The 23126-nt window shown below is 46.2% G+C and overlaps 2 protein-coding genes across 3 annotated transcripts in view; one reads left to right on the top strand and one right to left on the bottom strand.

Moving 5' to 3' along the window:
• The window catches only part of ZCRB1 (zinc finger CCHC-type and RNA binding motif containing 1), a 26185-nt gene extending 9826 nt beyond the window's left edge, over positions 1–16359 (bottom strand). Inside the window, exons 1-7 of one of the 2 annotated variants that reach the window (XM_069975990.1) lie at positions 16166–16359; positions 14456–14532; positions 13976–14064; positions 13456–13484; positions 11219–11330; positions 11031–11138; positions 6859–6965 (exon numbers count right to left, since the gene is read on the bottom strand). In XM_069975990.1, the coding sequence (XP_069832091.1) occupies positions 6859–6965; positions 11031–11138; positions 11219–11330; positions 13456–13484; positions 13976–14059 (440 nt within the window). In that variant the 5' untranslated portion in view covers positions 14060–14064; positions 14456–14532; positions 16166–16359. The remainder of the gene's footprint in view (positions 1–6858; positions 6966–11030; positions 11139–11218; positions 11331–13455; positions 13485–13975; positions 14065–14455; positions 14533–16165) is intronic. The other variant, XM_069975991.1, reaches the window with a different exon arrangement.
• PPHLN1 (periphilin 1) overlaps positions 16106–23126 on the top strand; it is a 91707-nt gene continuing 84686 nt past the window's right edge. Inside the window, exon 1 of the mRNA XM_069975988.1 lies at positions 16106–16306. The gene's annotated coding sequence lies outside the window, so the exon portion shown is untranslated. The remainder of the gene's footprint in view (positions 16307–23126) is intronic.

Raw genomic sequence — 23126 nt, 5'->3', positions numbered from 1 at the left:
CTCAGGTCTGAATAGGATTTTTCTGCCCCGATTAGACCCCCCGATGCCCCATCATCCCCTCACCTCCTCTCTGCCCCCATCACCATCGTGATGCCGGCGCTCTCGGGTCCGGCAACCGCAGGGGGGACAGCATGCAGCAGACGCTGCTGTGCCCTGCTCCCCCTGCCATCAGCCTTACTCTCTCCATCTTCCCCCCGCAGCATCTCCAAGCCCGTTCCCCCACAGAACGCTGCTGAGCTGCTGCTGGGGGAAAGAAGGAGAGAGCTGCGGTGACTGGTGCCGGGACATTGCTGGGTGATGTCCCGGCACCCAAAGCAAAAGTTTATTAAATTTCCCGGCGGGGGGCGGGGGGGGGAGAGAGAGCTGCACACAGTTCTCCTGTCCACTCACTGTGCGGTCTCTCTCTCCTCCCCGGTTCTCGGGCTGGGACCTCAAGAAAATGGGTAGATGCTAGAATGTATCCTCTCCTTTGAGGTGTGATGTCAACAGGAGGGGCGGGGCCTCGACCGGAAGTAGGAAGTAGTGAGCTGCTGCACCATTCACTGTGCAGAAACAGAGTGAAGGAAGCTGCAATATCCATAGTAGCATGGAGGGGTATACAGGGGGAAAGGACTGGTGTGTGGGGTCTGTATACAGGGGGAAAGGACTGGTGTGTGGGGTCTGTATACAGGGGGAGAGGACTGGTGTGTGTGGAGTCTGTATACAGGGGAGAGGACTGGTGTGTGGGGTCTGTATACAGGGGAGAGGACTGGTGTGTGGGGTCTGTATACAGGGGGAGAGGACTGGTGTGTGGGATCTGTATACAGGGGAGAGGACTGGTGTGTGTGGAGTCTGTATACAGGAAGAGGACTAGTGTGTGTGGGGTCTGTATACAGGGGGAAAGGACTGGTGTGTGGGGTCTGTATACAGGGGGAAAGGACTGGTGTGTGGGGGGTCTGTATACAGGGGGAGAGGACTGGTGTGTGGGGTCTGCATACAGGGGGAGAGGACTGGTGTGTGGTCTGTATACAGGGGGAGAGGACTGGTGTGTGGGGTCTGTATACAGGGGGAGAGGACTGGTGTGTGGGGTCTGTATACAGGGGGAGAGGACTGGTGTGGGGGGTCTGTATACAGGGGGAGAGGACTGGTGTGTGGGGTCTGTATACAGGGGGAGAGGACTGGTGTGTGAGGTCTGTATACAGGGGGAGAGGACTGGTGTGGGGGGTCTGTATACAGGGGGAGAGGACTGGTGTGGGGGGTCTGTATACAGGGGGAGAGGACTGGTGTGGGGGGTCTGTATATAGGGGGAGAGGACTGGTGTGGGGGGTCTGTATACAGGGGGAGAGGACTGGTGTGTGAGGTCTGTATACAGGGGGAGAGGACTGGTGTGGGGGGTCTGTATACAGGGGGAGAGGACTGGTGTGGGGGGTCTGTATACAGGGGGAGAGGACTGGTGTGGGGGGTCTGTATATAGGGGGAGAGGACTGGTGTGGGGGGTCTGTATACAGGGGGAGAGGACTGGTGTGGGGGGTCTGTATACAGGGGGAGAGGACTGGTGTGGGGGGGGGTCTGTATACAGGGGGAGAGGACTAGTGTGTGGAGTCTGTATACAGGGGAGAGGACCGGTGTGTGGAGTCTGTATACAGGGGGAGAGGACTGGTATGTGGGGTCTGTATACAGGGGGAGAGGACTGGTGTGTGGGGTCTGTATACAGGGGAGAGGACTGGTACATGGGGTCTGTATACAGGGGGAGAGGACTGGTGTGTGGGGTCTGTATACAGGGGGAGAGGACAGGTGTGTGGGGTCTATATACAGTGGGAGAGGACTGGTGTGTGGGGTCTGTATATAGGGGAGAGTACAGGCGTGTGTGTGGGGTCTGTATACAGGGGGAGAGGACTTGTGTGTGGGGGGGTCTGTATACAGGGGGAGAGGACTGGTGTGGGGGGGGGGTCTGTATACAGGGGGAGAGGACTGGTATGTGGGGTTTGTATACAGGGGAGAGGACTGGTATGTGGGGTCTGTATACAGGGGGAGAGAACCCCTGTACACAGACACCCCACACTGGTCCCCTCTCCCCCTGTATACAGACCCCACACACTAGTCCTCTCCCCCTGTATACAGACCCCCCCACACACACACACACACCAGTCCTCTCCCCCTGTATACAGACCCCCCCCCCGTATACAGACCCCCCCACACACACACCAGTCCTCTCCCCTGTATACAGACCCCACACACACCAGTCCTCTCCCCTGTATACAGACCCCACACACACCAGTCCTCTCCCCCTGTATACAGACCCCACACACCAGTCCTCTCCCCTGTATACAGACCCCCCCCACACCAGTCCTCTCACCCTGTATACACCCCCCCCACACACCAGTCCTCTCCCCTGTATACAGACCCCCCCACACCAGTCCTCTCCCCTGTATAAAGACCCCACACACACCAGTCCTCTCCCCCTCTATACAGACCCCCCACACACACCAGTCCTCTCCCCCTCTATACAGACCCCACACACCAGTCCTCTCCCCTGTATACAGACCACACACACCAGTCCTCTCCCCCTGTATACAGACCCTACACACCAGTCCTCTTCCCTGTATACAGCCCGCCCCCCACTCCAGTCCTCTCCCCCTGTATACAGACCCTACACACCAGTCCTCTCCCCCTGTGTACAGACCCCACACACCAGTCCTCTCCCCTGTATACAGACCACACACACACACCAGTCCTCTCCCCTGTATACAGACCCCCCACACACCAGTCCTCTCCCCTGTATACAGACCCCACACACACCAGTCCTCTCCCCTTGTATACAGACCCCACACACCAGTCCTCTCCCCCTGTATACAGACCCCACACACCAGTCCTCTCCCCCTGTATACAGACCCCACACACACCAGTCCTCTCCCCTGTATACAGACCCCACACACCAGTCCTCTCCCCCTGTATACAGACTACACACACCAGTCCTCTCCCCTGTATACAGACCCCACACACCAGTCCTCTCCCCCTGTATACAGACCCCACACACCAGTCCTCTCCCCCTGTATACAGACCCCCACACACCAGTCCTCTCCCCCTGTATACAGACTACACACACCAGTCCTCTCCCCTGTATACAGACCCCACACACCAGTCCTCACCCCTGTATACAGACCACACACCAGTCCTCTCCTCCTGTATACAGACCCCCCACCACCAGTCCTTTCCCCTGTATATAGACCCCCCACCACCAGTCCTCTCCCCCTGTATACAGACCCCACACACCAGTCCTCTCCCCTGTATACAGACCCCACACACCAGTCCTCTCCCCTGTATACAGACCCCACACACCAGTCCTCTCCCCCTGTATACAGACCCCACACACCAGTCCTCTCCCCTGTATACAGACCCCCACACACCAGTCCTCTCCCCCTGTATACAGACTACACACACCAGTCCTCTCCCCCTGTATACAGCCCCCCCCCCCCACACCAGTCCTGTCCCCCTGTATACAGACCCCACACACCGGTCCTCTCCCCCCTGTATACAGACCCCACACACCAGTCCTCTCCCCCTGTATACAGACCACACACACCAGTCTTCTCCCCCTGTAGACAGACCACACACACCAGTCCTCTCCCCCTGTATACAGACCCCACACACACCAGTCCTCTCCCCTGTATACAGACCCCACACACCAGTCCTCTCCCCCTGTATACAGACCCAACACACACCAGTCCTCTCCCCTGTATACAGACCCCACACACACCAGTCCTCTCCCCCTGTATACAGACCCCACACACACCAGTCCTCTCCCCCTGTATACAGACCCCACACACACCAGTCCTCTCCCCCCTGTATACAGACCCTCACACACCAGTCCTCTCCCCCTGTATACAGACCCCACACACACCAGTCCTCTCCCCTGTATACAGACCCCACACACACCAGTCCTCTCCCCTGTATACAGACCCCACACACACCAGTCCTCTCCCCTGTATACAGACCCCACACACCAGTCCTGTTCCTTGTACAGACAATGGTGTATTACACCAAAGGTTTCCTGGCCGTTACGTCTGATAATCATTTGGTGTAATAATCCATGTTATCAGCTGATTGTGGTCTTCAAACTGGTCGAGTAATCCAGATCACGATAGTGCTGCTGTCTACAATGGGCAGCTTGAACAATCTAAGGATTTTTTGGGCTGCCCCTCCCGCAGCTGCCCGCAGTTCCCCCAGTCACTGTCTGTGTGTGTAATAACACAGAGAACGAGCGGGGAACAAAGGGGAAGCGAGCACTGACCTAACACATCGCCGCTCGCTTTCACCTCTTAATCATGTTGTGTAATATGACCCGCTCAGAGGAGAGGATACGCTCAGAGGAGAGGATACATACTAGACTGTATACCCTGCAGTGAGAAAAGAGAACATTCTAGACCAGAGGTGTCAGACTCAGATCCTCCAGCAGTTGCAGAACTACAATTCCCACCATGTCTGGACAAGTAAGGCATGATGGGAAATGTAGTTTGTAACAGCCGAGGGATGAAGTCTGACACCTGTGCTCTAGACCTTTCAAAACTGCACTTGCTAGAATGTATGCCCTCTCAGAGGAGAGGATACACCTAGTGGAGATGCCCTCTCAGAGGAGAGGATACTCGATGGACTTTACATTACTAGGCTATGTTCACACATAAAACACAGCACTCGGTTTTGGTCGAAGAAAGAATGACCGAAATACTATGTGTGAACATAGCCCTAAACATGCTAGGATGCATACCCTGCAGTGAGAAACTCAGAGGAGAGGATACATTCTAGACACTTCAGTACTGAACATGCTAGAATGTATCCTCTCCTCTGAGTGTATCCTCTCCTTTGAGTTTCTCACTGCAGGGGATACATTCTAGCATCTTCAGTACTGAAATGGCTAGAATGTATCCTCTCCTCTGAGTATATCCTCTCCTCTGAGTTTCTCACTGTAGGGGATACATTCTAGCATTTTCACTACTGAACATGCTAGAATGTATCCTCTCCTTTGAGGCTCTCACTGTAGGGGAAACATTCTAGCATGTTCAGTACTAAAATGGCTAGAATGTATCCTCTCCTCTGAGTATATCCTCTCCTTTGAGGCTCTCACTGTAGGGGATACATTCTAGCATCTTCAGTACTGAAATGGCTAGAATGTATCCTCTTCTCTGAGTATATCCTCTCCTCTGAGTTTCTCACTGTAGGGGATACATTCTAGCATTTTCACTACTGAACATGCTAGAATGTATCCTCTCCTTTGAGGCTCTCACTGTAGGGGAAACATTCTAGCATGTTCAGTACTAAAATGGCTAGAATGTATCCTCTCCTCTGAGTATATCCTCTCCTTTGAGGCTCTCACTGTAGGGGATACATTCTAGCATCTTCAGTACTGAAATGGCTAGAATGTATCCTCTTCTCTGAGTATATCCTCTCCTCTGAGTTTCTCACTGTAGGGGATACATTCTAGCATTTTCACTACTGAACATGCTAGAATGTATCCTCTCCTTTGAGGCTCTCACTGTAGGGGAAACATTCTAGCATGTTCAGTACTAAAATGGCTAGAATGTATCCTCTCCTCTGAGTATATCCTCTCCTTTGAGGTTCTCACTGTAGGGGAAACATTCTAGTATCTTCAGTACTGAAATGGCTAGACTGTATCCTCTTCTCTGAGTGTCTCACTATAGGGGATTCATTATAGTGCCTAGAATGTATCCTCTCCTCTGAGAGGGTATATATTTTAGACATTTCAATACTAAACATGATAGAATGTATCCCCTGCAGAAACTCAAAGGAGAGGATATATTCAGAGGAGAGGATACATTCTAGCCATTTCAGTACTGAAGATGCTAGAATGTATCCCCTACAGTGAGACACTCAGAGGAGAGGATACACTCAGAGGAGAGGATACATTCTAGCCATTTCAGTACTGAAGATGCTAGAATGTATCCCCTACAGTGAGAGCCTCAAAGGAGAGGATACATTCTAGCATTTTCACTACTGAAGATGCTAGAATGTATCCTCTACAGTGAGAAACTCAAAGGAGAGGATACATTCTAGCATTTTCACTACTGAAGATGCTAGAATGTATCCTCTACAGTGAGAAACTCAAAGGAGAGGATACATTCTAGGCTCTACCCAAGAAAATGGCGCCGCCACCCGCCCCATGTACTGTAGCTGTGTACTGCGCATGTCTATGCACATGCGCAGTACACAGTGACGGAGCCTCCAGTGAAGTGAACCAGACGGACTCCGTCGGTTCACTTCAATGATGTGGAGGTGCCGTATAGTGTCTGTGTGTGTGTCGTGAAATGACGTCACACACAGACACTATAAACATGGCAGCCCCCTGTGCAGCAATACATTTTAGAAAAAAATACTGAAACACTACATTAAAAAAAAAAAAAAACATCCTACAGACTTATTTATACTTATTACTTTTCATTAAAAAATTATCAAAAATGTGACACTGTCCCTTTAACAGAATGTAAACAAACAGTGTAAGGGTGCCTTCACACCTACCGTATCGCAGTAGAAAATCCGCTGCGGATCCGCAGTAGATTTAACTAAATGAATGAACACAGCATTAAATCCGCACTTACAAATCTGCTGCGGATCCGCAGCGGATTTGACTGTGCGTATTTAATGCTGTGTTCATTCATTTAGTTAAATCTACTGCGGATCCGCAGCGGATTTTCTACTGCGATACGGTAGGTGTGAAGGCACCCTAAGATGTAAACAGAGCTGCGTCATCACAGGAGAAACTACTATATGGAGGTGTTTGTCTACGCTTTGGCAATACAGCTGGATGTTTTTCAGATTATGTTATTAATCTTGGAAAACCGCTTAAAACATTGTTAGCTTACTCACACTTCTTCTACTTCAACCCTTCTCTTTCTTTTCTTCTCTTTCTTTTGTGGAGGTTCACGGTCTCCCAACATATTTTTGGGACAGGCATAACTCAGGTGACCTGTGTCCTTCAGTTACAAAACCACAAATCAAAACAGATGTTCAATTACCAAAGACTGATATACTGATTGTTCACATGCAGCAAATAAACAACTTGTTTGGAGCCTGGCTTTTCATATTTTTAAAGATAATTAAATGGAGTCCCCACGTCTCCATTTTGTTTGTCAGAACTGCATCCAACTAGATTGTTACCAAGTATTTCCTGTAACATCTCATGAATACGGATATGTGCTTTCTGAATTTTCCATTTAAGTAGTGAGGGGTCTCTTTTTCCTATTAAGGGTTGCTTCACACACAACAGATCTGCACTGGATTTTACGCTGTCATTCATTTTGAATTAGAAGACATACTCGCAGCGGGATTGACATCTCGCTGTGAGTATGTAAATGTTGCCCGATAACCCCCCGCTACCCGGAGCATACTGTATCTCCTCCACGCTCCAGCTTGCTTCGTGGGTTCGCGGCTGGACGTCTCGCTTAGCCAATCAGTGCGTCACAGCAAACTGATTGGCTGAGCAGGATGTCCTGACGCTGGGAACCCCCGAAGCAAGCTGAAGCAGGTACAGTATGCTCTGGCCATGGGAGGGGGGGGGGGGGGTTAACCGGCAGTATTTACATACTCACAGCAGGATGTCAATCCCGATGCGAGTTTGCTTTCTCATTTAAAATGATTGACGGGATTGAAGGAAACCGCAGTGGATTTCTCTGTAAATTAGCAGTGTAAGATCCGCTGCTGATCTGTTGTGTGTGAAGCTACCCTTTGAGTGAGAAGATGAGCAGATACACGTAATTAGGACATATTTTGACTGCATCAGTTTTGGTGAATATATGAAGATACGTACACATAGACACAGCTATTGTGGCATGTATGAACTGCACATCTAGTACTTTTACTTTCTAGAGGTATTGTACATATCAGGCTTTGCTTGGGTCAAAATGTTTTATACATTTATTTTTTTCTAAAACTCTTTGGAAAGTTGCATACACACACCCATGATTGTTAAGGTTACAAACCCACTTGGCGGGTCTGCAGCGAGTCTCCATGCTGCGTTTTTGCAGCGAGACTTGCTGCAGATCCCGGCCCTATACTTTTAATGGCAGACAAACATGCAGCAGGGATGTACATCCCTGCTGCGAGTTTGTCTGCAGCCCGCCCCATTAACCCCCCGGCCGCCGGAGCTGATACTTCACCTGATCCCGGCCCCGGGTTCCGATGTCTTCAGCAAGCCGGAGCGGGGACCAGGTGAAGTATATGCCCCGGCCGCCCGATCGCCCCCCCGCAGCCCCGGCCGCCCGATCGCCCCCCCGCCCGATCGCCCCCCCGCAGCACCGATCGCTTACACGCCCCCCCTGCAGCCGCGGCCGCTCGATCGGGGGGGGCGTGCGATCGGTGCTGCGGGGGGGGGCGTGCGACCGGTGCTGCGGGGGGGCGATCGGGCGGCCGGGGCTGCGGGCGGCTGGCTGGAGCATATACTTCACCTGGTCCCCGCTCCGGCTTGCTGAAGACATCGGGAACCGCCGGAGCCGGGATCAGGTGAAGTATCAGCTCCGGCGGCCGGGGGGTTAATGGGGAGGGCTGCAGACAAACTCGCAGCAAGGATGTACATCCCTGCTGCGTGTTTGTCTGCCATTAAAAGTATAGGGCCGGGATCTGCAGCGAGACTCGCTGCAGACCCGCCAAGTGGGTTTGTAACCTAAAGGAATTATCTGGCATTACAAAATACTTTATTAATAATGCGGCTGTGTCAGTACACTAGCTCAAACTTTTAAACTGTTTAGGAGCTCTCAACATAATGATGATGCTGGGAGCTTCCAGGTCCAGTCCTCAGAACTTAGTCCATGTACGGACAAAATTCTGCAGACATGTGAATGACCCCCAAGAGGCACTGCTGTATGTTTATAATGGCCTTAGCATGGCAACATTTATTTAAAGGGAACCAATCAGCACGATTGTGCTGATATGGTTCCCGGCTGCACAGTATAGCTCTACTGTGAAGCTTCCCAAGGCTACCAGCCGCATCTTCAGTAGCTTTACATCGGGAAGAGGCCCGGACGCCTGAAGAGGGACGACACTAGTCGTCAGGGTGTGGAGCCGCCTGTGAGTAGTCACAGCTCTCTGCCTTTCAGCACTGTGCAACTAACGGGTCTCTCTGCCTGTCAATCTTCCCCACACTACGTGCTGACAGGCAGAAGGCCGTGACTAGTTTCCACCCCTCTCCCGCCCTCGCACACCAGAATAAAATTACTTTTTTCCCCGCTGTAAAGCTAGCACCAGACACGGCTGGTAGCCTCAGGGAGCTGCACAGTAGATCTATACTGTGCAGCTGGGAACCATGTCAGCATAAACATGCTGACTGGTTCCCTATAAAAGTGTTTTGCCCAGGCATTATACATTGATGGCCTATCCATAGGATAAGATATCAATGTCTGACTGGTTGTACTGGGTGCAGATCACCCATTCAGGCTCCAGCCTATCCACACCACACTGAACTGTGTTGGGAGTTTTCTGGTATTTATTGTACAGTGGTGGTGCAGAGTGACTGCAGCTTAGCTCCCACTGAAGCGAAAGTGAGCTTAAAGGACAACTCCAGTGCTGATAAAAAAAAACAAAAAACTAAACTGAAGCTCCAGTTGGTGTCTTCATTTTTTTTCACTTCCTGGTTTGGGGTTTCCCATGATGCACTTTGTCTCCTGTGATGTCTAAGGCTACGTTCACACAGAGCAAAAGGGGCGGATTGCGCGAGGAAATATTTCTGCCTGAAATCAACTGACGCTGAATTCCGAGCAGAATATAAGCAGAATCCCTGCGTATTCCGCTAGGAAAGTGTTCAGCTCGTAATCAGCTCTTGACAAATTCAGCGCGGCATGCTCGAGGAATCCGCACTGAATCCGCATGCATTCAGCGCTGAAATTCAGCGAGTATTTGGGGAGTAAATTAGACTATACCAGAATATATACTAGAATCCTCCTGCCCCGCTTTTGTCCCCATTTCCGCGCTGATTCAGCGCATAATTTCCGCTTGTATTCCGCGCTGAATACGCGTGTATTCCGCGCTGAAACAGAAAATCAGAGCAGATAGGTGATTGAAGCATATTACAAAGTTATATAACTTTGTAATGTGTTTCTATTACTGGTAAAAAGCTTTTCACCAGAGTTGTCCTTTAAGCTTAGCTGCAGTAGCCTGGGGCCACCTGAGGACAGACCATCAGTGTATAATGCCAAGAAAAATACTGTAACAACCTACAAACCTACTGTCAGTAGGTTTATGCTGTCCTAGCTAACAGTAGCATAAACTAGTGATAGAGAAGCTGAAGAGAATATTGTATCACTGACATTGTTCTGCACAGATGATTTAGAGTTATCCTCCTGAATACTGAGGACTCTGAACACCTCACACTAGTCCTCTGCATTATGTGTGTGTTCAGTAGTCCTCGATATTCATGAACACCAACTCCACCTGCCCACCAGCTGCTGATCTATACGGTTAATATATAAAGTGTATAGACAGACAGCTGCCAGTCAGGAGCTGGAGGGCAGAAGAAGCAGTGCAGCGCAGAGCCCATTCTCCTGCATATCAGGAGAACTGCTGTAAGTAATAACATCATAAGTTTATGTTGCCCTCATTTAAGGCAGCATTAACCTAGTGACAGCTTCCCTTTAAACACATCAAATTGTAGAATTTCTTTTAGAGATAACCCCTTTAATATCAAAGTGATACAGCTCTATAGTTGTTTACATTCATTACAATATAAATGAGTGCACCTTCATCCCAGTCTACTTAGATTTTGTTTTGTTTTTGTTTTTTTTAGAAGAAACCTTATTAGGTTTTACAGTCCCGAGTCCACGTGCATGATCCCTATCAGTTTTGGAAATGTACACACAGCAAATTATTACAATTTTTGTCTCTGTAAACTATATAAGCCCTATCCAGGTTTATGTCTGTTGATCGGTCAAAGAAGCCTTATTAAAGCCACACGTAAAAATATAAAAACCTCAAGCACATTAAATACACTGTTGGTGACTATAGGAAAAAAAATAAAAACAACACACTACTGATGCCTGGCATTTACTCACCCCACATTCATAGCACCTGGACTTGTCTGTGTAATTTTTCCTTCGTATGAATTCAGTTGCCCTTCCATTGTCGATGGCAATGCTAGCTTTTATTACTCTGCCAAACAGCTGAAAGACATGCAAGCATTTACAGAAGAACTCTTAACATTCTATGATTCTATTCCTCACAAATGCAGGAAAAGGCATACTTGTTTGTTGTTCAATCCTCGGACACAGCTCTGTGCTGGTTCCTTATCCAGAAATAAAACAAACGCAACTCCTTTACTCCTCCGGGACTCTTTGTCCTTTAAAATAGTGACTCTAAGCGGCAGAAATAAAAATACAGACTGATCAACAATATGTAATACATTATCTTAGATACATGATACATAATCTGATGTTAGGGCATATTGGCAAACTGATCAGCGTAGCAAGATTCCAGGGAGAGCAAGGGAAACATCTCCACTTATACTACTCCCTTTGTGTTAAGATGCCATACAACTTCTATAATCATTTGGCCCAAAGTTATCTCACCCACCCTCCCCATATACATGAACATTTAGCACCGCTGTATATTCCTATGTTCTGTACAGGAAGGGTTAAGGTGCAGCCAGGCAGGCAGTTATCTATTGAAGAACAAAGGTGTTGGGCAGTATAATTTACAAGTTTCACCAAGTGACTTTAACTTATTTGCAGCTAACATTTAACAATTTATACACCCAGTAATAGTTATCCTCCTAAATTCATAACAACCACCTGTTAATTTTTTTTTACGTATATATCTCTGGATGGGGTACAAACAGTGATGGTGTAGCAAGCCTCACAGTGCTTGTGCAGCTAAATGTAGCTGTGTGACCGCACAGAACGCATCCAGCGTAATAACACACCTATCATGCGACTCCTACCCGCTACGTGCACATTGGAGACCATGATAATACTCTCTCTAGTGTCGGCTCGATAGAATTACAACTTACACTTCCCCTATCCTCTCCATAGTCAACCGAAAAGTAACAAACTTTTAATAATCATTTTATATTATATCATCCCAATCAATGGGGAAAAGGTGATAAGCAAACAAAATCAGTATGAAAAACTAATAGAATTAATGAGAAACAGGTGAAAAATGTAAGGAAATAAACTGAAATATACAATGACACAAAATATATTATGTAATGGAAAGAAAACTATAAATTGTCAGAATGTCAGAGGATTTTCATTAATGATATCAACACTTGTTCTCTTAAGTATACATAAAAACACAAGATCTCCACATCTTTTGATAAAATAGAGAGTTCTGCCAAATAGGCTATGCGTTATATATGGTGCATCTGGATAGAGTTTGGCTGTTTTGGCCCATGGTTGGTTAAAGGGGTTGGCCACTTTATAGTAGTACAAGTAGTATCCCACAGAGCTAAACTTAGGGTCCCATTAGACAAAGCAATTTTTCATTTCCAAAAATTAACAATAAACTATTGCAAACGAGTGCTACTGTGAACGACCTGAAATCATTCACTATAAGGGCCCTTTTACACAGAAAGATTATCTGACAGATTATCTGCCAAAGATTTGAAGCCAAAACCAGGAATGGATTTGAAAAGAGGAGAAATCTGAGGCTTTCCTTTATGACCTGATCTCTGTTTATAGTCCATTCCTGGCTTTGGCTTCAAATCTTTGGCAGATAATCTGTCAGATAATCTTTCCGTGTAAAAGGGCCCTTATACACAGAATGATTGTTAGTTATGATTGCAATTACGATCACAATTACAATCATTTGTATACAAACAATCTTATTTACAAACAAATGCTGTGTACATTACATGCGATCAACTACATAAGAACACATCTTCGTTAGTCGTTTGATCGTTGCCTGCATACACACGGACAGATTATTGCTTAAAATCGAATGATATAACAATTTTTTGCACGATAATCTTTCCAAGTAATAGGACCCTTGAACTCCCGTCCTCCAGGCTGTGATGTCCTGCTCTGTGGCGAGTCTGTCCATAAGATGGCCAACATGGAGGAGCATGTGACAGTGCCCTGCCCCCAGTGTCCTCCATAGGCATATACATGCTCACTAGGAGGGCATGTTCACATGCTATTCCAGGTCAGCCATCTTCTGGACAGAATCACCACAGAGCAGGACAGCACAGACTAGTGGAGGGAAATCTGATTTTAGCTCTATAAGGTACACAGGGAAATGCTGTCAGGAAGTGCTGTGAGTACACTGAACAATTTTACTTTAAAGTGTCAAAAGTTTTGATCGGTCCATGTCTGAGTGTTCACACCCGTACTGATTGTCAGAAAGAGCAGGGAGAGGACCATGCTGCGGCGCATCTGCTTCCTGCTCTATGTCAGCATAATCATACATTTTATGGTACCAGTGACACTTTAAGGAACTAGTCTAATAGTACACACCACCTACGTTACTTTTATCAATACTTACTTGACTACTTTTCCATATTTTGAAAAAATCTAAAAAAGGAAACATAAAAAATGTTTATTTTTAAAGCAAAACATGCTTCATTAAAGGACATATTTCATTTCACAATGCTCTATTCTTTAAGTATATATAATAATGATCTGCTAAGGGTACATAAATGGGTGCCTCTTCATTCAGCAGTCCAAGATAGTCCCCAATGACCAATCGACGATTCGAAAATTATTTAGGGTAAGTTCACACACAGTAAAATAAAAGTAAAAGTAAAATATGGCTAAACACAGTCGTAAAGGCAAGTTTTATTTATTATGTGTAACATCTTTCTCTTTGTGCAAGTTTACACAAACTCTGGGCAGGCTTCCTTGTAAATTCTTAGTGTGACTGTGTACATTTGGGCAGATTTAAAGTGCTGCGTGTAAATTATTGTGAATTATGCATACACTGTACAAAAACTTCCATCCAGTAGAGAAGGCTGGTGGTACATACACTACAAATAATAAACTTCAGCTATAGACTATGTACATACCCTGTGGAGGTCATTGTTAGTCAGGGAGAATGGCAGATTGGACACATAGACAGTACTCTTGCTAGGTGCAAGCCCTCCACTCATGGTATCTAAAGATAAAAAAAAAAAAACTATATATGAGTATAATACTATATATGAGTGATTATGTAAGTAGATTATAAATGTAAACATTGGTTTCACATACATTATAGTACATCTTCTCTTTACTATAGGCAGACACTGTTTCGTGAAAGGCTATCAAAGTGTCCCTGTCACTACTGTCATTCCCAGGCTGAAGCTACATGGCAATCCTGAGAGGGCCAGCAGATGCTGCCAAACTGCACACTACAGACTGCGATGAGCCACTCCCAATGCAAGTAAACTTTGCAAAGTGGTCACAACTGCAACCTCAGAGATACAAGAAATCAGAGATTCCTGTGTCTGCTGGGTCACGGTTGCTGCCACTTGCATTACCATTCACTTGAATTATTTGCAACTCACCACAATAGATAGGTTGCGAAACGGTGGTCTCTGGTCATACAACCCCTGTCACGGCAGTGTCCCTGTGTACCCCACACCTGTAAGGAATACACAAATAATTAAGAATAGTCACACATACTTCTTTTAATCTTTTTGGCATTCTAAATATTATTTTAAAGTGTTCCTGTAATGGTTGTCTCACACCCAGTCTATAGAGGCTAACTGTATGGTAAGTCATGAGCACTTACAAGTAGAAATGGACCTAACAACAAAACATGCTGGGTGTTGTATGGTTGCCTTGGCAACAGTACTGTCTTTTTTTTCTTTGTTTCTTTGAACCGCCGCTCAGTTCCTGCACATGGCGCTGATCTATTACCGAGCACTGGCCAGACATGAAACACTGGAGGCCCCAGTGTGACGAAACCCCCTCCACTCTGTGGTGTGGATCCATTAGAATCAATGGAGCAGTGTCACAGAGGGGAGGGCAGATTGTCACGCTGGGGGCCGCCCATCAGCGGTTCAAAAATTAAGGACCACAGCACCAACATACCTGCGCCAGTCTAAAAGCAATGTACCATTGGTACATTCGCTTTAAGAGTGCCTCACTCATCCATGTGGAAGGCACTCTTAAAGGGAACCTGTCACCAAGACAATGCTATTTAATCTATTGCCATCATGTTATAGAGCAGGAAGAACTGAGAAGATTGATATATACCTTTGTGGGAAAAGATTCAATAAAACTTGTTGATTGAAATCCCTGCTCATTCTGTGATAAGGAGTCCAGTGCACAGTGTCACTTAATGGACTGGACTCCTTAGCATGGAAACTTCAGAGATTTCAATCAATAAGTTACAAATTATATTGAATCTTTTCCTATAAAGAGATATATATCAACCTGCTGTATAGAATGATGCTGATGGCTTAGGTAGCATTTTCATGGTAATGGGCTAGAAATTTCGGACATCTGTTTCGGGGATGATCCTGATGACTCGTTCAAACAGCATGAAAGTGAGGTTCTCTTTAATTAGGTGATTGTTCTCAGGATCTCTGAAAAGCTGGGTGCCTATATATATATATATATATATATATATATATATATATATATATATATATATATGTATGTACCTTAGGCTAGTGCTCGGCTTATAAATTTCTGATTGCTCTCTCTCCAGGGAGTAAATACAAAAAGCATGGACCAAAATCATTACTTTACTCTGAAGCCATGGGGAGAAAGTAGTTATTATATTTGTATTGATTTTATTAACTAAACTAAATCTTTGGTGGTTGTTGTTTGTATGGTGACATCTCCACAATGATGACAATCAAAGCAGACCTGAGAGATGGCTGCAGGAGGGTTGGCCATATAGTGCCACTTCAAACAAAAAGCTGATGGGAAACACTCCTTTAAAGGGTCATGGACCAAAAGACATATTGCTATAGGTCTTGTGAGAACAGACACCAAAGTGACACTACCTCCCCCACAGTGATGGGATGAAGCCGTCCCCTGTGGTTCTGCAGCTGTTGCAGAACTACAACTCCCATCATGCATGGCAGCAGGAAAGGTATTGCCATGCTGATTTCCATAACTAGTAGGGGGGAGATGAGGGTGTGAATGACCCTTCCGATCCCCCGTAGATTAAGGCAGCCGCTCATGGGGTAGAGGAGTCGCACACTGCTCCACCATGTACTGTCACCACCCGCTGCCTGCGTCCTCACCCACACAGCACTTACCCGTCTAGTGATACACCCGGGACTCTCAGCTGCTCTGGCCCTCCATCACTCTCCGCAGCTTCCTGAAGCACTGATCTGGATAGAGGGAGGTCACTTCCGTCTGTACTGCTGGAGCCATTTTGCCGGAGCCTCTTTCCAAATGTAAATAGTATCTTGATCTCTGAAAACATGGGCGCTCAGGAAGAGCCTCAGCTGCGGCTTACCACACGACCAATGAGCGGCGGTTACACCAGTTTACCGCTAGAGGGAGGATGAATGAAACCTGTGAAAACAAAAACTGGTTTTACCCCTAGAAACCCATAGCAACCAACCATTTCAGTTAAGAGCTGAGCTCAATCATTAATGAAGCTGAGCTGAATGAGCTGAGCAAAACCGGACAGTTTTGTTTTCACCTTTCATTGCACATTTGGTCTAATAATCATAATGGTCTCCTTGTAGTGGTGAATCCTCCACAGCCCAGAGACTAGGGAGGGTCTGGTCACTGTCCATGTAACACTGACCATACAGCTAACATAAAAAACTGTAGGTGGTAGCTGACATCCAACACCCATCCAGTATGATGCATCAGGTGTAGAGACGAGTAATAATAAAGCAAATCGCTTTGTTAGCTTAGGCTAGGTTCACACTGCGTTTTTGCAATCCGTTTAATTCCGTTTGATGGGAAAAAAAACATGCAAAAACGGATGCAATTGTGTGTCATCCGTTTGAATCTGTTCCTCCATTGACTCCCATTTAAAAAAAAAACACGGATCGAAACGGATGTTTTGTTTTTTTTAACGGACACAAAAGAAGTGTTGACTACGTTTTTCCGTCCGTTAAAAGTAACCAATTAAAAATGCATACATTGAACGGATTGCAAAAACACAGTGTGAACCAAGCCTAATGCTGGGTTTACACGAAACGATAATTGACCCGATCGTACGATTAACGATGTCGGAGTAACGATTTTTTTTTCATAACGATCAGCGGTTAGACGGTACGATATATCGTACGAAAAAATTTTTTGCGATCACGCGCCCGCAGCCCAGCCTGCCTGAAGCCCGGCCCCCGCTCATCCGCAGCCTGGCCCCAGCACTAATTGGCTGAAGAGGAGCTGTTTGAAATTCCCGGCTCACCTCTTCAGCCAATTAATGCACTGAAGAGGGGAGCCGGGGATTTTGAAGACCTGCTACGCGGAGCAGGTAACGTATGCTCGTGGCCGGGGGCAATCGGAGCGCCGGCGGGTGTGGCGATCGGAGCGGCAATCTGGGCGCCGGGGGTGGCGATCAGAGCGGCGGGGGTGATAAGAGCGGCGGCGGGGGTGGCGATCGAGCCGGCGCAGGGGCTGCAGATGAGCGGGGGGCCGGACTTTCGTGCAACGACTGTTTACACGGAACGATCAGCGATTTTTTTGCGAACAACGATTTAAGAACAAGATAAAAGATCAAAATGAACGATTTCTCGCTCGTCGTTCGATCGTTCGCTGCGTTTACACATACGATTATCGCTCGAATTCGATCGTTATCGTGCAAATTCGAACAATAATCGTTCCGTGTAAACCCAGCATAAGGGTCCATTTACACAGAAAAATTATCTGACAGATTATCTGCCAAAGATTTGAAGCCTGAGGATATGTGGACACTGAGTAAATTTAATGGAAACTCTGTTGCGAAATTCTCAGCTCGTGGACTAAGGCGGGCGCGCCCGTCTCCGCTCGTGTCATAGACTCTATTCTATGCACGGGCGGATTCTTTCATCCGTCCAAAAAATGATCAAGTTCATTCTTTGGACGGAATCTATGACACGGGCGGAGACGCGAGCAGGCGCGAGCTGAGAATTCCGCAACAGAGTTTCCGTCAAAATTACTCAGTGTGCACATGCCCAAAGTCAGAAACGGACTATAAACAGAGATCAGGTAATAAAGGAAAGCCTGATATTTCTCTTTTCAAATCCATTCCTGGCTTTGGCTTCAAATCTTTGGCAGATAATCTGCCAGAAAATCTTTGGGTGGGTTCAGACTAAGGAATTCTCGCGGAAAATGTCCGCAGAATTCCATCAGCTGTCCGCCCGCACGGGAACGCGCTTTTCTGCCGGCTCCATAGACACCATTCTATGGGCCGGCGTATTCCGCGATCCGCTGAAAGAAGTGACATGACACTTCTTTTAGCGTATAGCGGAATACGCCGGCCCATAGAATGGTGTCTATGGGGCGGGAAGACAGTTTACGGAATTCCGCGGACAATGTCTGCGAGAATTCCGTAGTGTGAACCCGCCCTTTCTGTGTAAATGGACCCTTTGGTGCGTTTTCACAGACAGATTTATCTGACAGATTTTTTAAGCCAAAGCCAGGAATGGATGTGAAAAGAGGATAAATCTCAGGCTTTCCATTATGACCTGAACTCTGTTTATGGCAGTGCTTCTCAATTCCAGTCCTCACCAACAGGTCATGTTTTGAGGATTTCCCATACAAAGAACACCTGTGCTAATACCTGATGCACAGAGTATAATTATATCACCTGTGAAATACTAAGGAAATCCTCAAAACATGACCTGTTGGTGAGGCCTGAGGACTGGAATTAAAAAGCACTGGTTTATAGTCTGTTTCTGGCTTTGGCTTCAAATCAGAAAACATTTGAAAACATAGAAATTGTGCACATTTTTCCATTATCATTTTTCTCTGTCAGTTTCACTCATGATTTTGACTACAAATACTGACAGAAATACTGTGTGTGAACATAGCCATACTCTATTGTATGTTGAGACCAAAATTCTATGGAAAACTGGCCCAGGTAAAGAGCAGCACAGGACATGTAGTATCACACTATACTCAGAGAATCACTACTAAACAGCCAACCAGTGCAGGTACTTAAGGAATACAGGGGGTTTACCAGCAAAATGGCCAGTTTCACTGATTGATCATCTAGTTATTTACATGTGGTGCAGATCCTGTCTGTAGCATCATTGTATGTTGAGTCTGATCTCAAGTTATGATGGTCCAGAAAGGACCATTGTATGTTTAAAATATTGTATCTTGAGGCCATTGTAAGTTGAGGGATCACTGTTAATGCAATCTAATGATTGCATGTTTAAAGTGAAAAATAAACCCCTCCCAATAAAAGTTTAAAATACCCCCTTGCCCATTATAAAAATAAAAATATTTTAAAAAAATAAACATATTATATATCGTAGCATGTGGAATTGTCCTATCTATTAAAATATAACATTGTTGTTTCCGCACGGTGAACCGTGTAAATGGGGAAAAAAAACACACCAAGATTGCTGATTTTTAAAATTATGTATCAGAAAAAAAATTATAAAAAGCGATCAAAATTTTTCTGTTACACCAACATGATATTAATAAAAAAAACTAGAGATCATGGCGCAAAAAATTACACCCCAACAAGCCCTATAGGTGGAAAAATAAAAGCGCTATGGCTCTTAGTAAGAGTACCATTGTGACTGAAGTGAGGGTCTGGTGTATATGTTCCTGCATCTTGAGTCCTAAAGCATCCCCTTATTGTATATGCGAATAACATTGGTCCATTAGAGGATTGAACCATAGCTTTGCAGTTATCCATAGAAGTGGTTATTGTACCCACGGATGATGTGTTGTTTCCTGATGATCCTGCGTTATTTGGGCATGTTAAACACGTCGTAACTGATTATATCTTGGAACAGTTATTATATCTGGCATTTCATAAAGAGACTGCTTAAATTCTTGCTGCATTTTTTTTGGTGGTGGACACTTTGATAGCACCATCATACGATATTTTGCTGTACTATATCTGGAGTCTCCAGCCTGAGTGGACAAATTGTCCACTGCTGTATGTTCTTATTACACTGTTTATATATGTACGTCTGCACAATTCTTGTACATATCACCTTATGTTCATGTTTGTTATTTTTTCCTGGGCACTTATTATAGAAGAGGGACCGTCATCCTGGTTGGGGCCACCTTGTTAAGGAGGTGGGCACCCCAAAAGGCAAGGAAAGATACGCAGCAGATATGCAGAAGATTTGATACTGTGTTCAGTTATTTAGATCTAATCTGCTGCGTATCTGCTGCGTATCGCAGCAGTTAATACGCAGCGTATATGCCGTGTGTGTTTGTACCCTGAATCAGTCTTAAAAATAAGCAGGCAAAACGCAGGTTGGCTTTATACGATTGTTCTGCATTAAAATACGCAATTGCGTATTTTTGAAGCGTGAAGCTACATGCGTTTTTCACACAGGTTGTTAACAACTGATGCTTTGCTAACAACAAGCTTCAGGGTACAAACCCACACACCGTATACGCAGCAAATACGCAGCAGATCTGCAGCAGATTTGATGGTGCAGATTTGATGCTGTGTTTAGTTATTTAGATCTAATCTGCTGTGTATCTGCTGCGTATTTGCTGCGTATCGCAGCAGTAAATACGCTGTGTATACGGTGTGTGTTTTTGTACCCTCACGCAGTAAATACGTCAAGTGGGTTTGTACCCTAAGGAACTAAAAAACTATTAAAGGGGTTATCCAGCGCTACAAACACATGGCCACTTTCCCCCCTACTGTTGTCTCTTGTTCAGGTGTGGTTTGCAATTAAGCCATTTACTTCAATGGAACTGAGTTTCAAAACCCCACCCAATCTGGAGACAACAGTAGGGGGAAAGTGGCCATGTTTTTGTAGCGCTGGATAACCCCTTTAATCACACCCTTTGCAAAAGTCTGTACTTTTTGTGGTCGAAGTATAGTAAAAGTAGTATTAAGAGTTGACCACTAGATGACGCTGTATTATGCATTGATGTATGGAAGCTGCACAGCTGAAGGATCGCAAAGGGTTATTGTGTTTATGTGTACCAGAATCTGTGAACCAGTAGGATTTCTGTTTTCTTCTCTCCTATCACCTCTTCTCTATATTCTTCTATTGCACTCTTTTAACCCAATCACAGCACACTCTACACACTGTAGAGGAAGTAAGTCCCTTGGGTGGGGGAGGAGCAAGAGCTTTCTGTTCGGGCCAGTGTGGAGGAAGGACGCAAGCTAGATAGCTCTCCACAATAGTCCCGTCTGGGCCCTGGCCCTCTGCCAGATCCCCACAGTTCAGTCTTAGCCAGTACCCCGCATGGGTAGGACGCAAGACAACACACTGTTACCATTTCTCTTACAAGTACTCACACAAAGCACTATGCAGTGTTAAACCTCTTAGGAGAGGACTAGCCAACAGATAACCTCAACACCGTGGACAAGGAGAAGTCACAGTGCAGGACAGTGTCCACTATAGAGCCAAAGAGCTAGGAACTGATCCGGGTGGAGCAAAGTTGCAGTAAGTCTATGAACTCCATCTCACAGCAAGGGTGTCAGCAGGGAAACCCTAAGCATTCCGCTCAACCCAGGTAACAAGGTCTGGGACCTGTGTCACCCATTAGTATGGTTCAGCCAACGCTAGTGGGCATAAGGTGGTGTGAAGACTAAAGCAAAGGTCAAAGGTGTTCTTCTTCTTCTACAAGTATTCCTCTTCATCCTCCAACATCCTGGCAGAGCACATTACTACATGGGTTGAGACACTCACAGCCTCCTCTCTGCTACTCTACCTCAACACAACTATCTCCTACTTAGCACTTATCTCACGGATCTGGTGCAAGTGTTTATTGGAACTTTTGTCAAGGGTATACCAAAGATCTTCTGTATTACCTGCTGCACATTAAAGGCCCTATTCCACGGGCCGACTGACAGGAGCAAACGAGCGCTATTAGCGCTCGTTTGCTCCTTGTTCCCCGCTTGCTGCTGCAGCTATTCCACGCGGCAGCAGCGAGTGGGTGAGTCTGGGGGGGGGGGGGGGGGCTGCCCGGGTGATCGCTGATCTTCCGGGCAGCCCATAGGATACAGGAGCATCTGCTGCCGATGCTCATATTCCACGGAGCAACGGCAGCAGATCGTTGCTGTATCAGTCGTTTGTTTTTCAACATGTTGAAAAACAAACAACTACAACGATCAGCCGACATGAACGATGTCGGCTGATCGTTGCTGTCAATTCCATGAGACGATTATCGGCCGATAATCGTTCCGTGGAATAGGGCCTTTAGAAGTAGTAAACTCAACATTATCTCAGAGTCTGTGATTATTCATCACCACCTACACAGCATACACACCGCAATCTTGGGACAATTCCCCTTTCTGTGGGTTGCGGGTCCTACTATTCCGGAGGGTCATCACACCACTCTGGCCACCTGTGACTAAATCATCTGAAACACTATTCCAAGGGACCCGGGAGCAACCCGGCAAGACACTGACAACAGGGAAAAAGGGTACAACCGGCCTTACACCCTAAAAGCAGGCGTGCCATCACACCTGTGTGCCCACCAGGCATGTGACAACATAATAAGGTCCGTCTGTATCTCGGCCATCCACCACTGGAGTGGCATCACACCACAACACCTAGCAAGTGACCGGCCGTCCCTCCGCTATCACACCACCGGGGTACACCACAAAGTGCTTTTACACAGAGAGATTTATCTGACAGATTTTTAAAGCCAAAGCCAGGAATGGATTTGAAAAGAGGAGAAATCTCTGTCTTTCCTTTATGACCTGTTCCCTGTTTATAGTCTTTTCTTGGCTTTGGCTTCAAAAATCTGTCAGATAAATCTCTCTCTGTAAGGGCACCATTAAAGCAGACTGCACATTACCCTCCCTCCTATACCTCTCCATGAGAAGGCCCAAGGATTGGTTCCCTATCGGGGTACCTGGGATGTGCACTGAGACGGGTATGTGTATTTTGGTTACATTTGTTACTACTTATATGTCTTGTGGATCGCTTTTTAGAGGTAACTAATAAAGGTTATATTTAAATTTTTTCTTTACCTACTGTGGTCTGAGGAGTCGGTGAATTTGTTAATATAGACAGCAGCAAATAATGACAGTGATGAATATGAGCGGCTGTCATTATCAATAAACAGCTGCCTTTCCCCCATATAGGACGATACGGTCATGTAGTGAGAACATAT

This window comes from Dendropsophus ebraccatus, chromosome 1, assembly GCF_027789765.1.
Source record: "Dendropsophus ebraccatus isolate aDenEbr1 chromosome 1, aDenEbr1.pat, whole genome shotgun sequence".
In the NCBI taxonomy this organism is placed as follows: Eukaryota; Metazoa; Chordata; class Amphibia; order Anura; family Hylidae; genus Dendropsophus; species Dendropsophus ebraccatus.
This window is presented reverse-complemented; position numbering and strand designations above follow the sequence as displayed.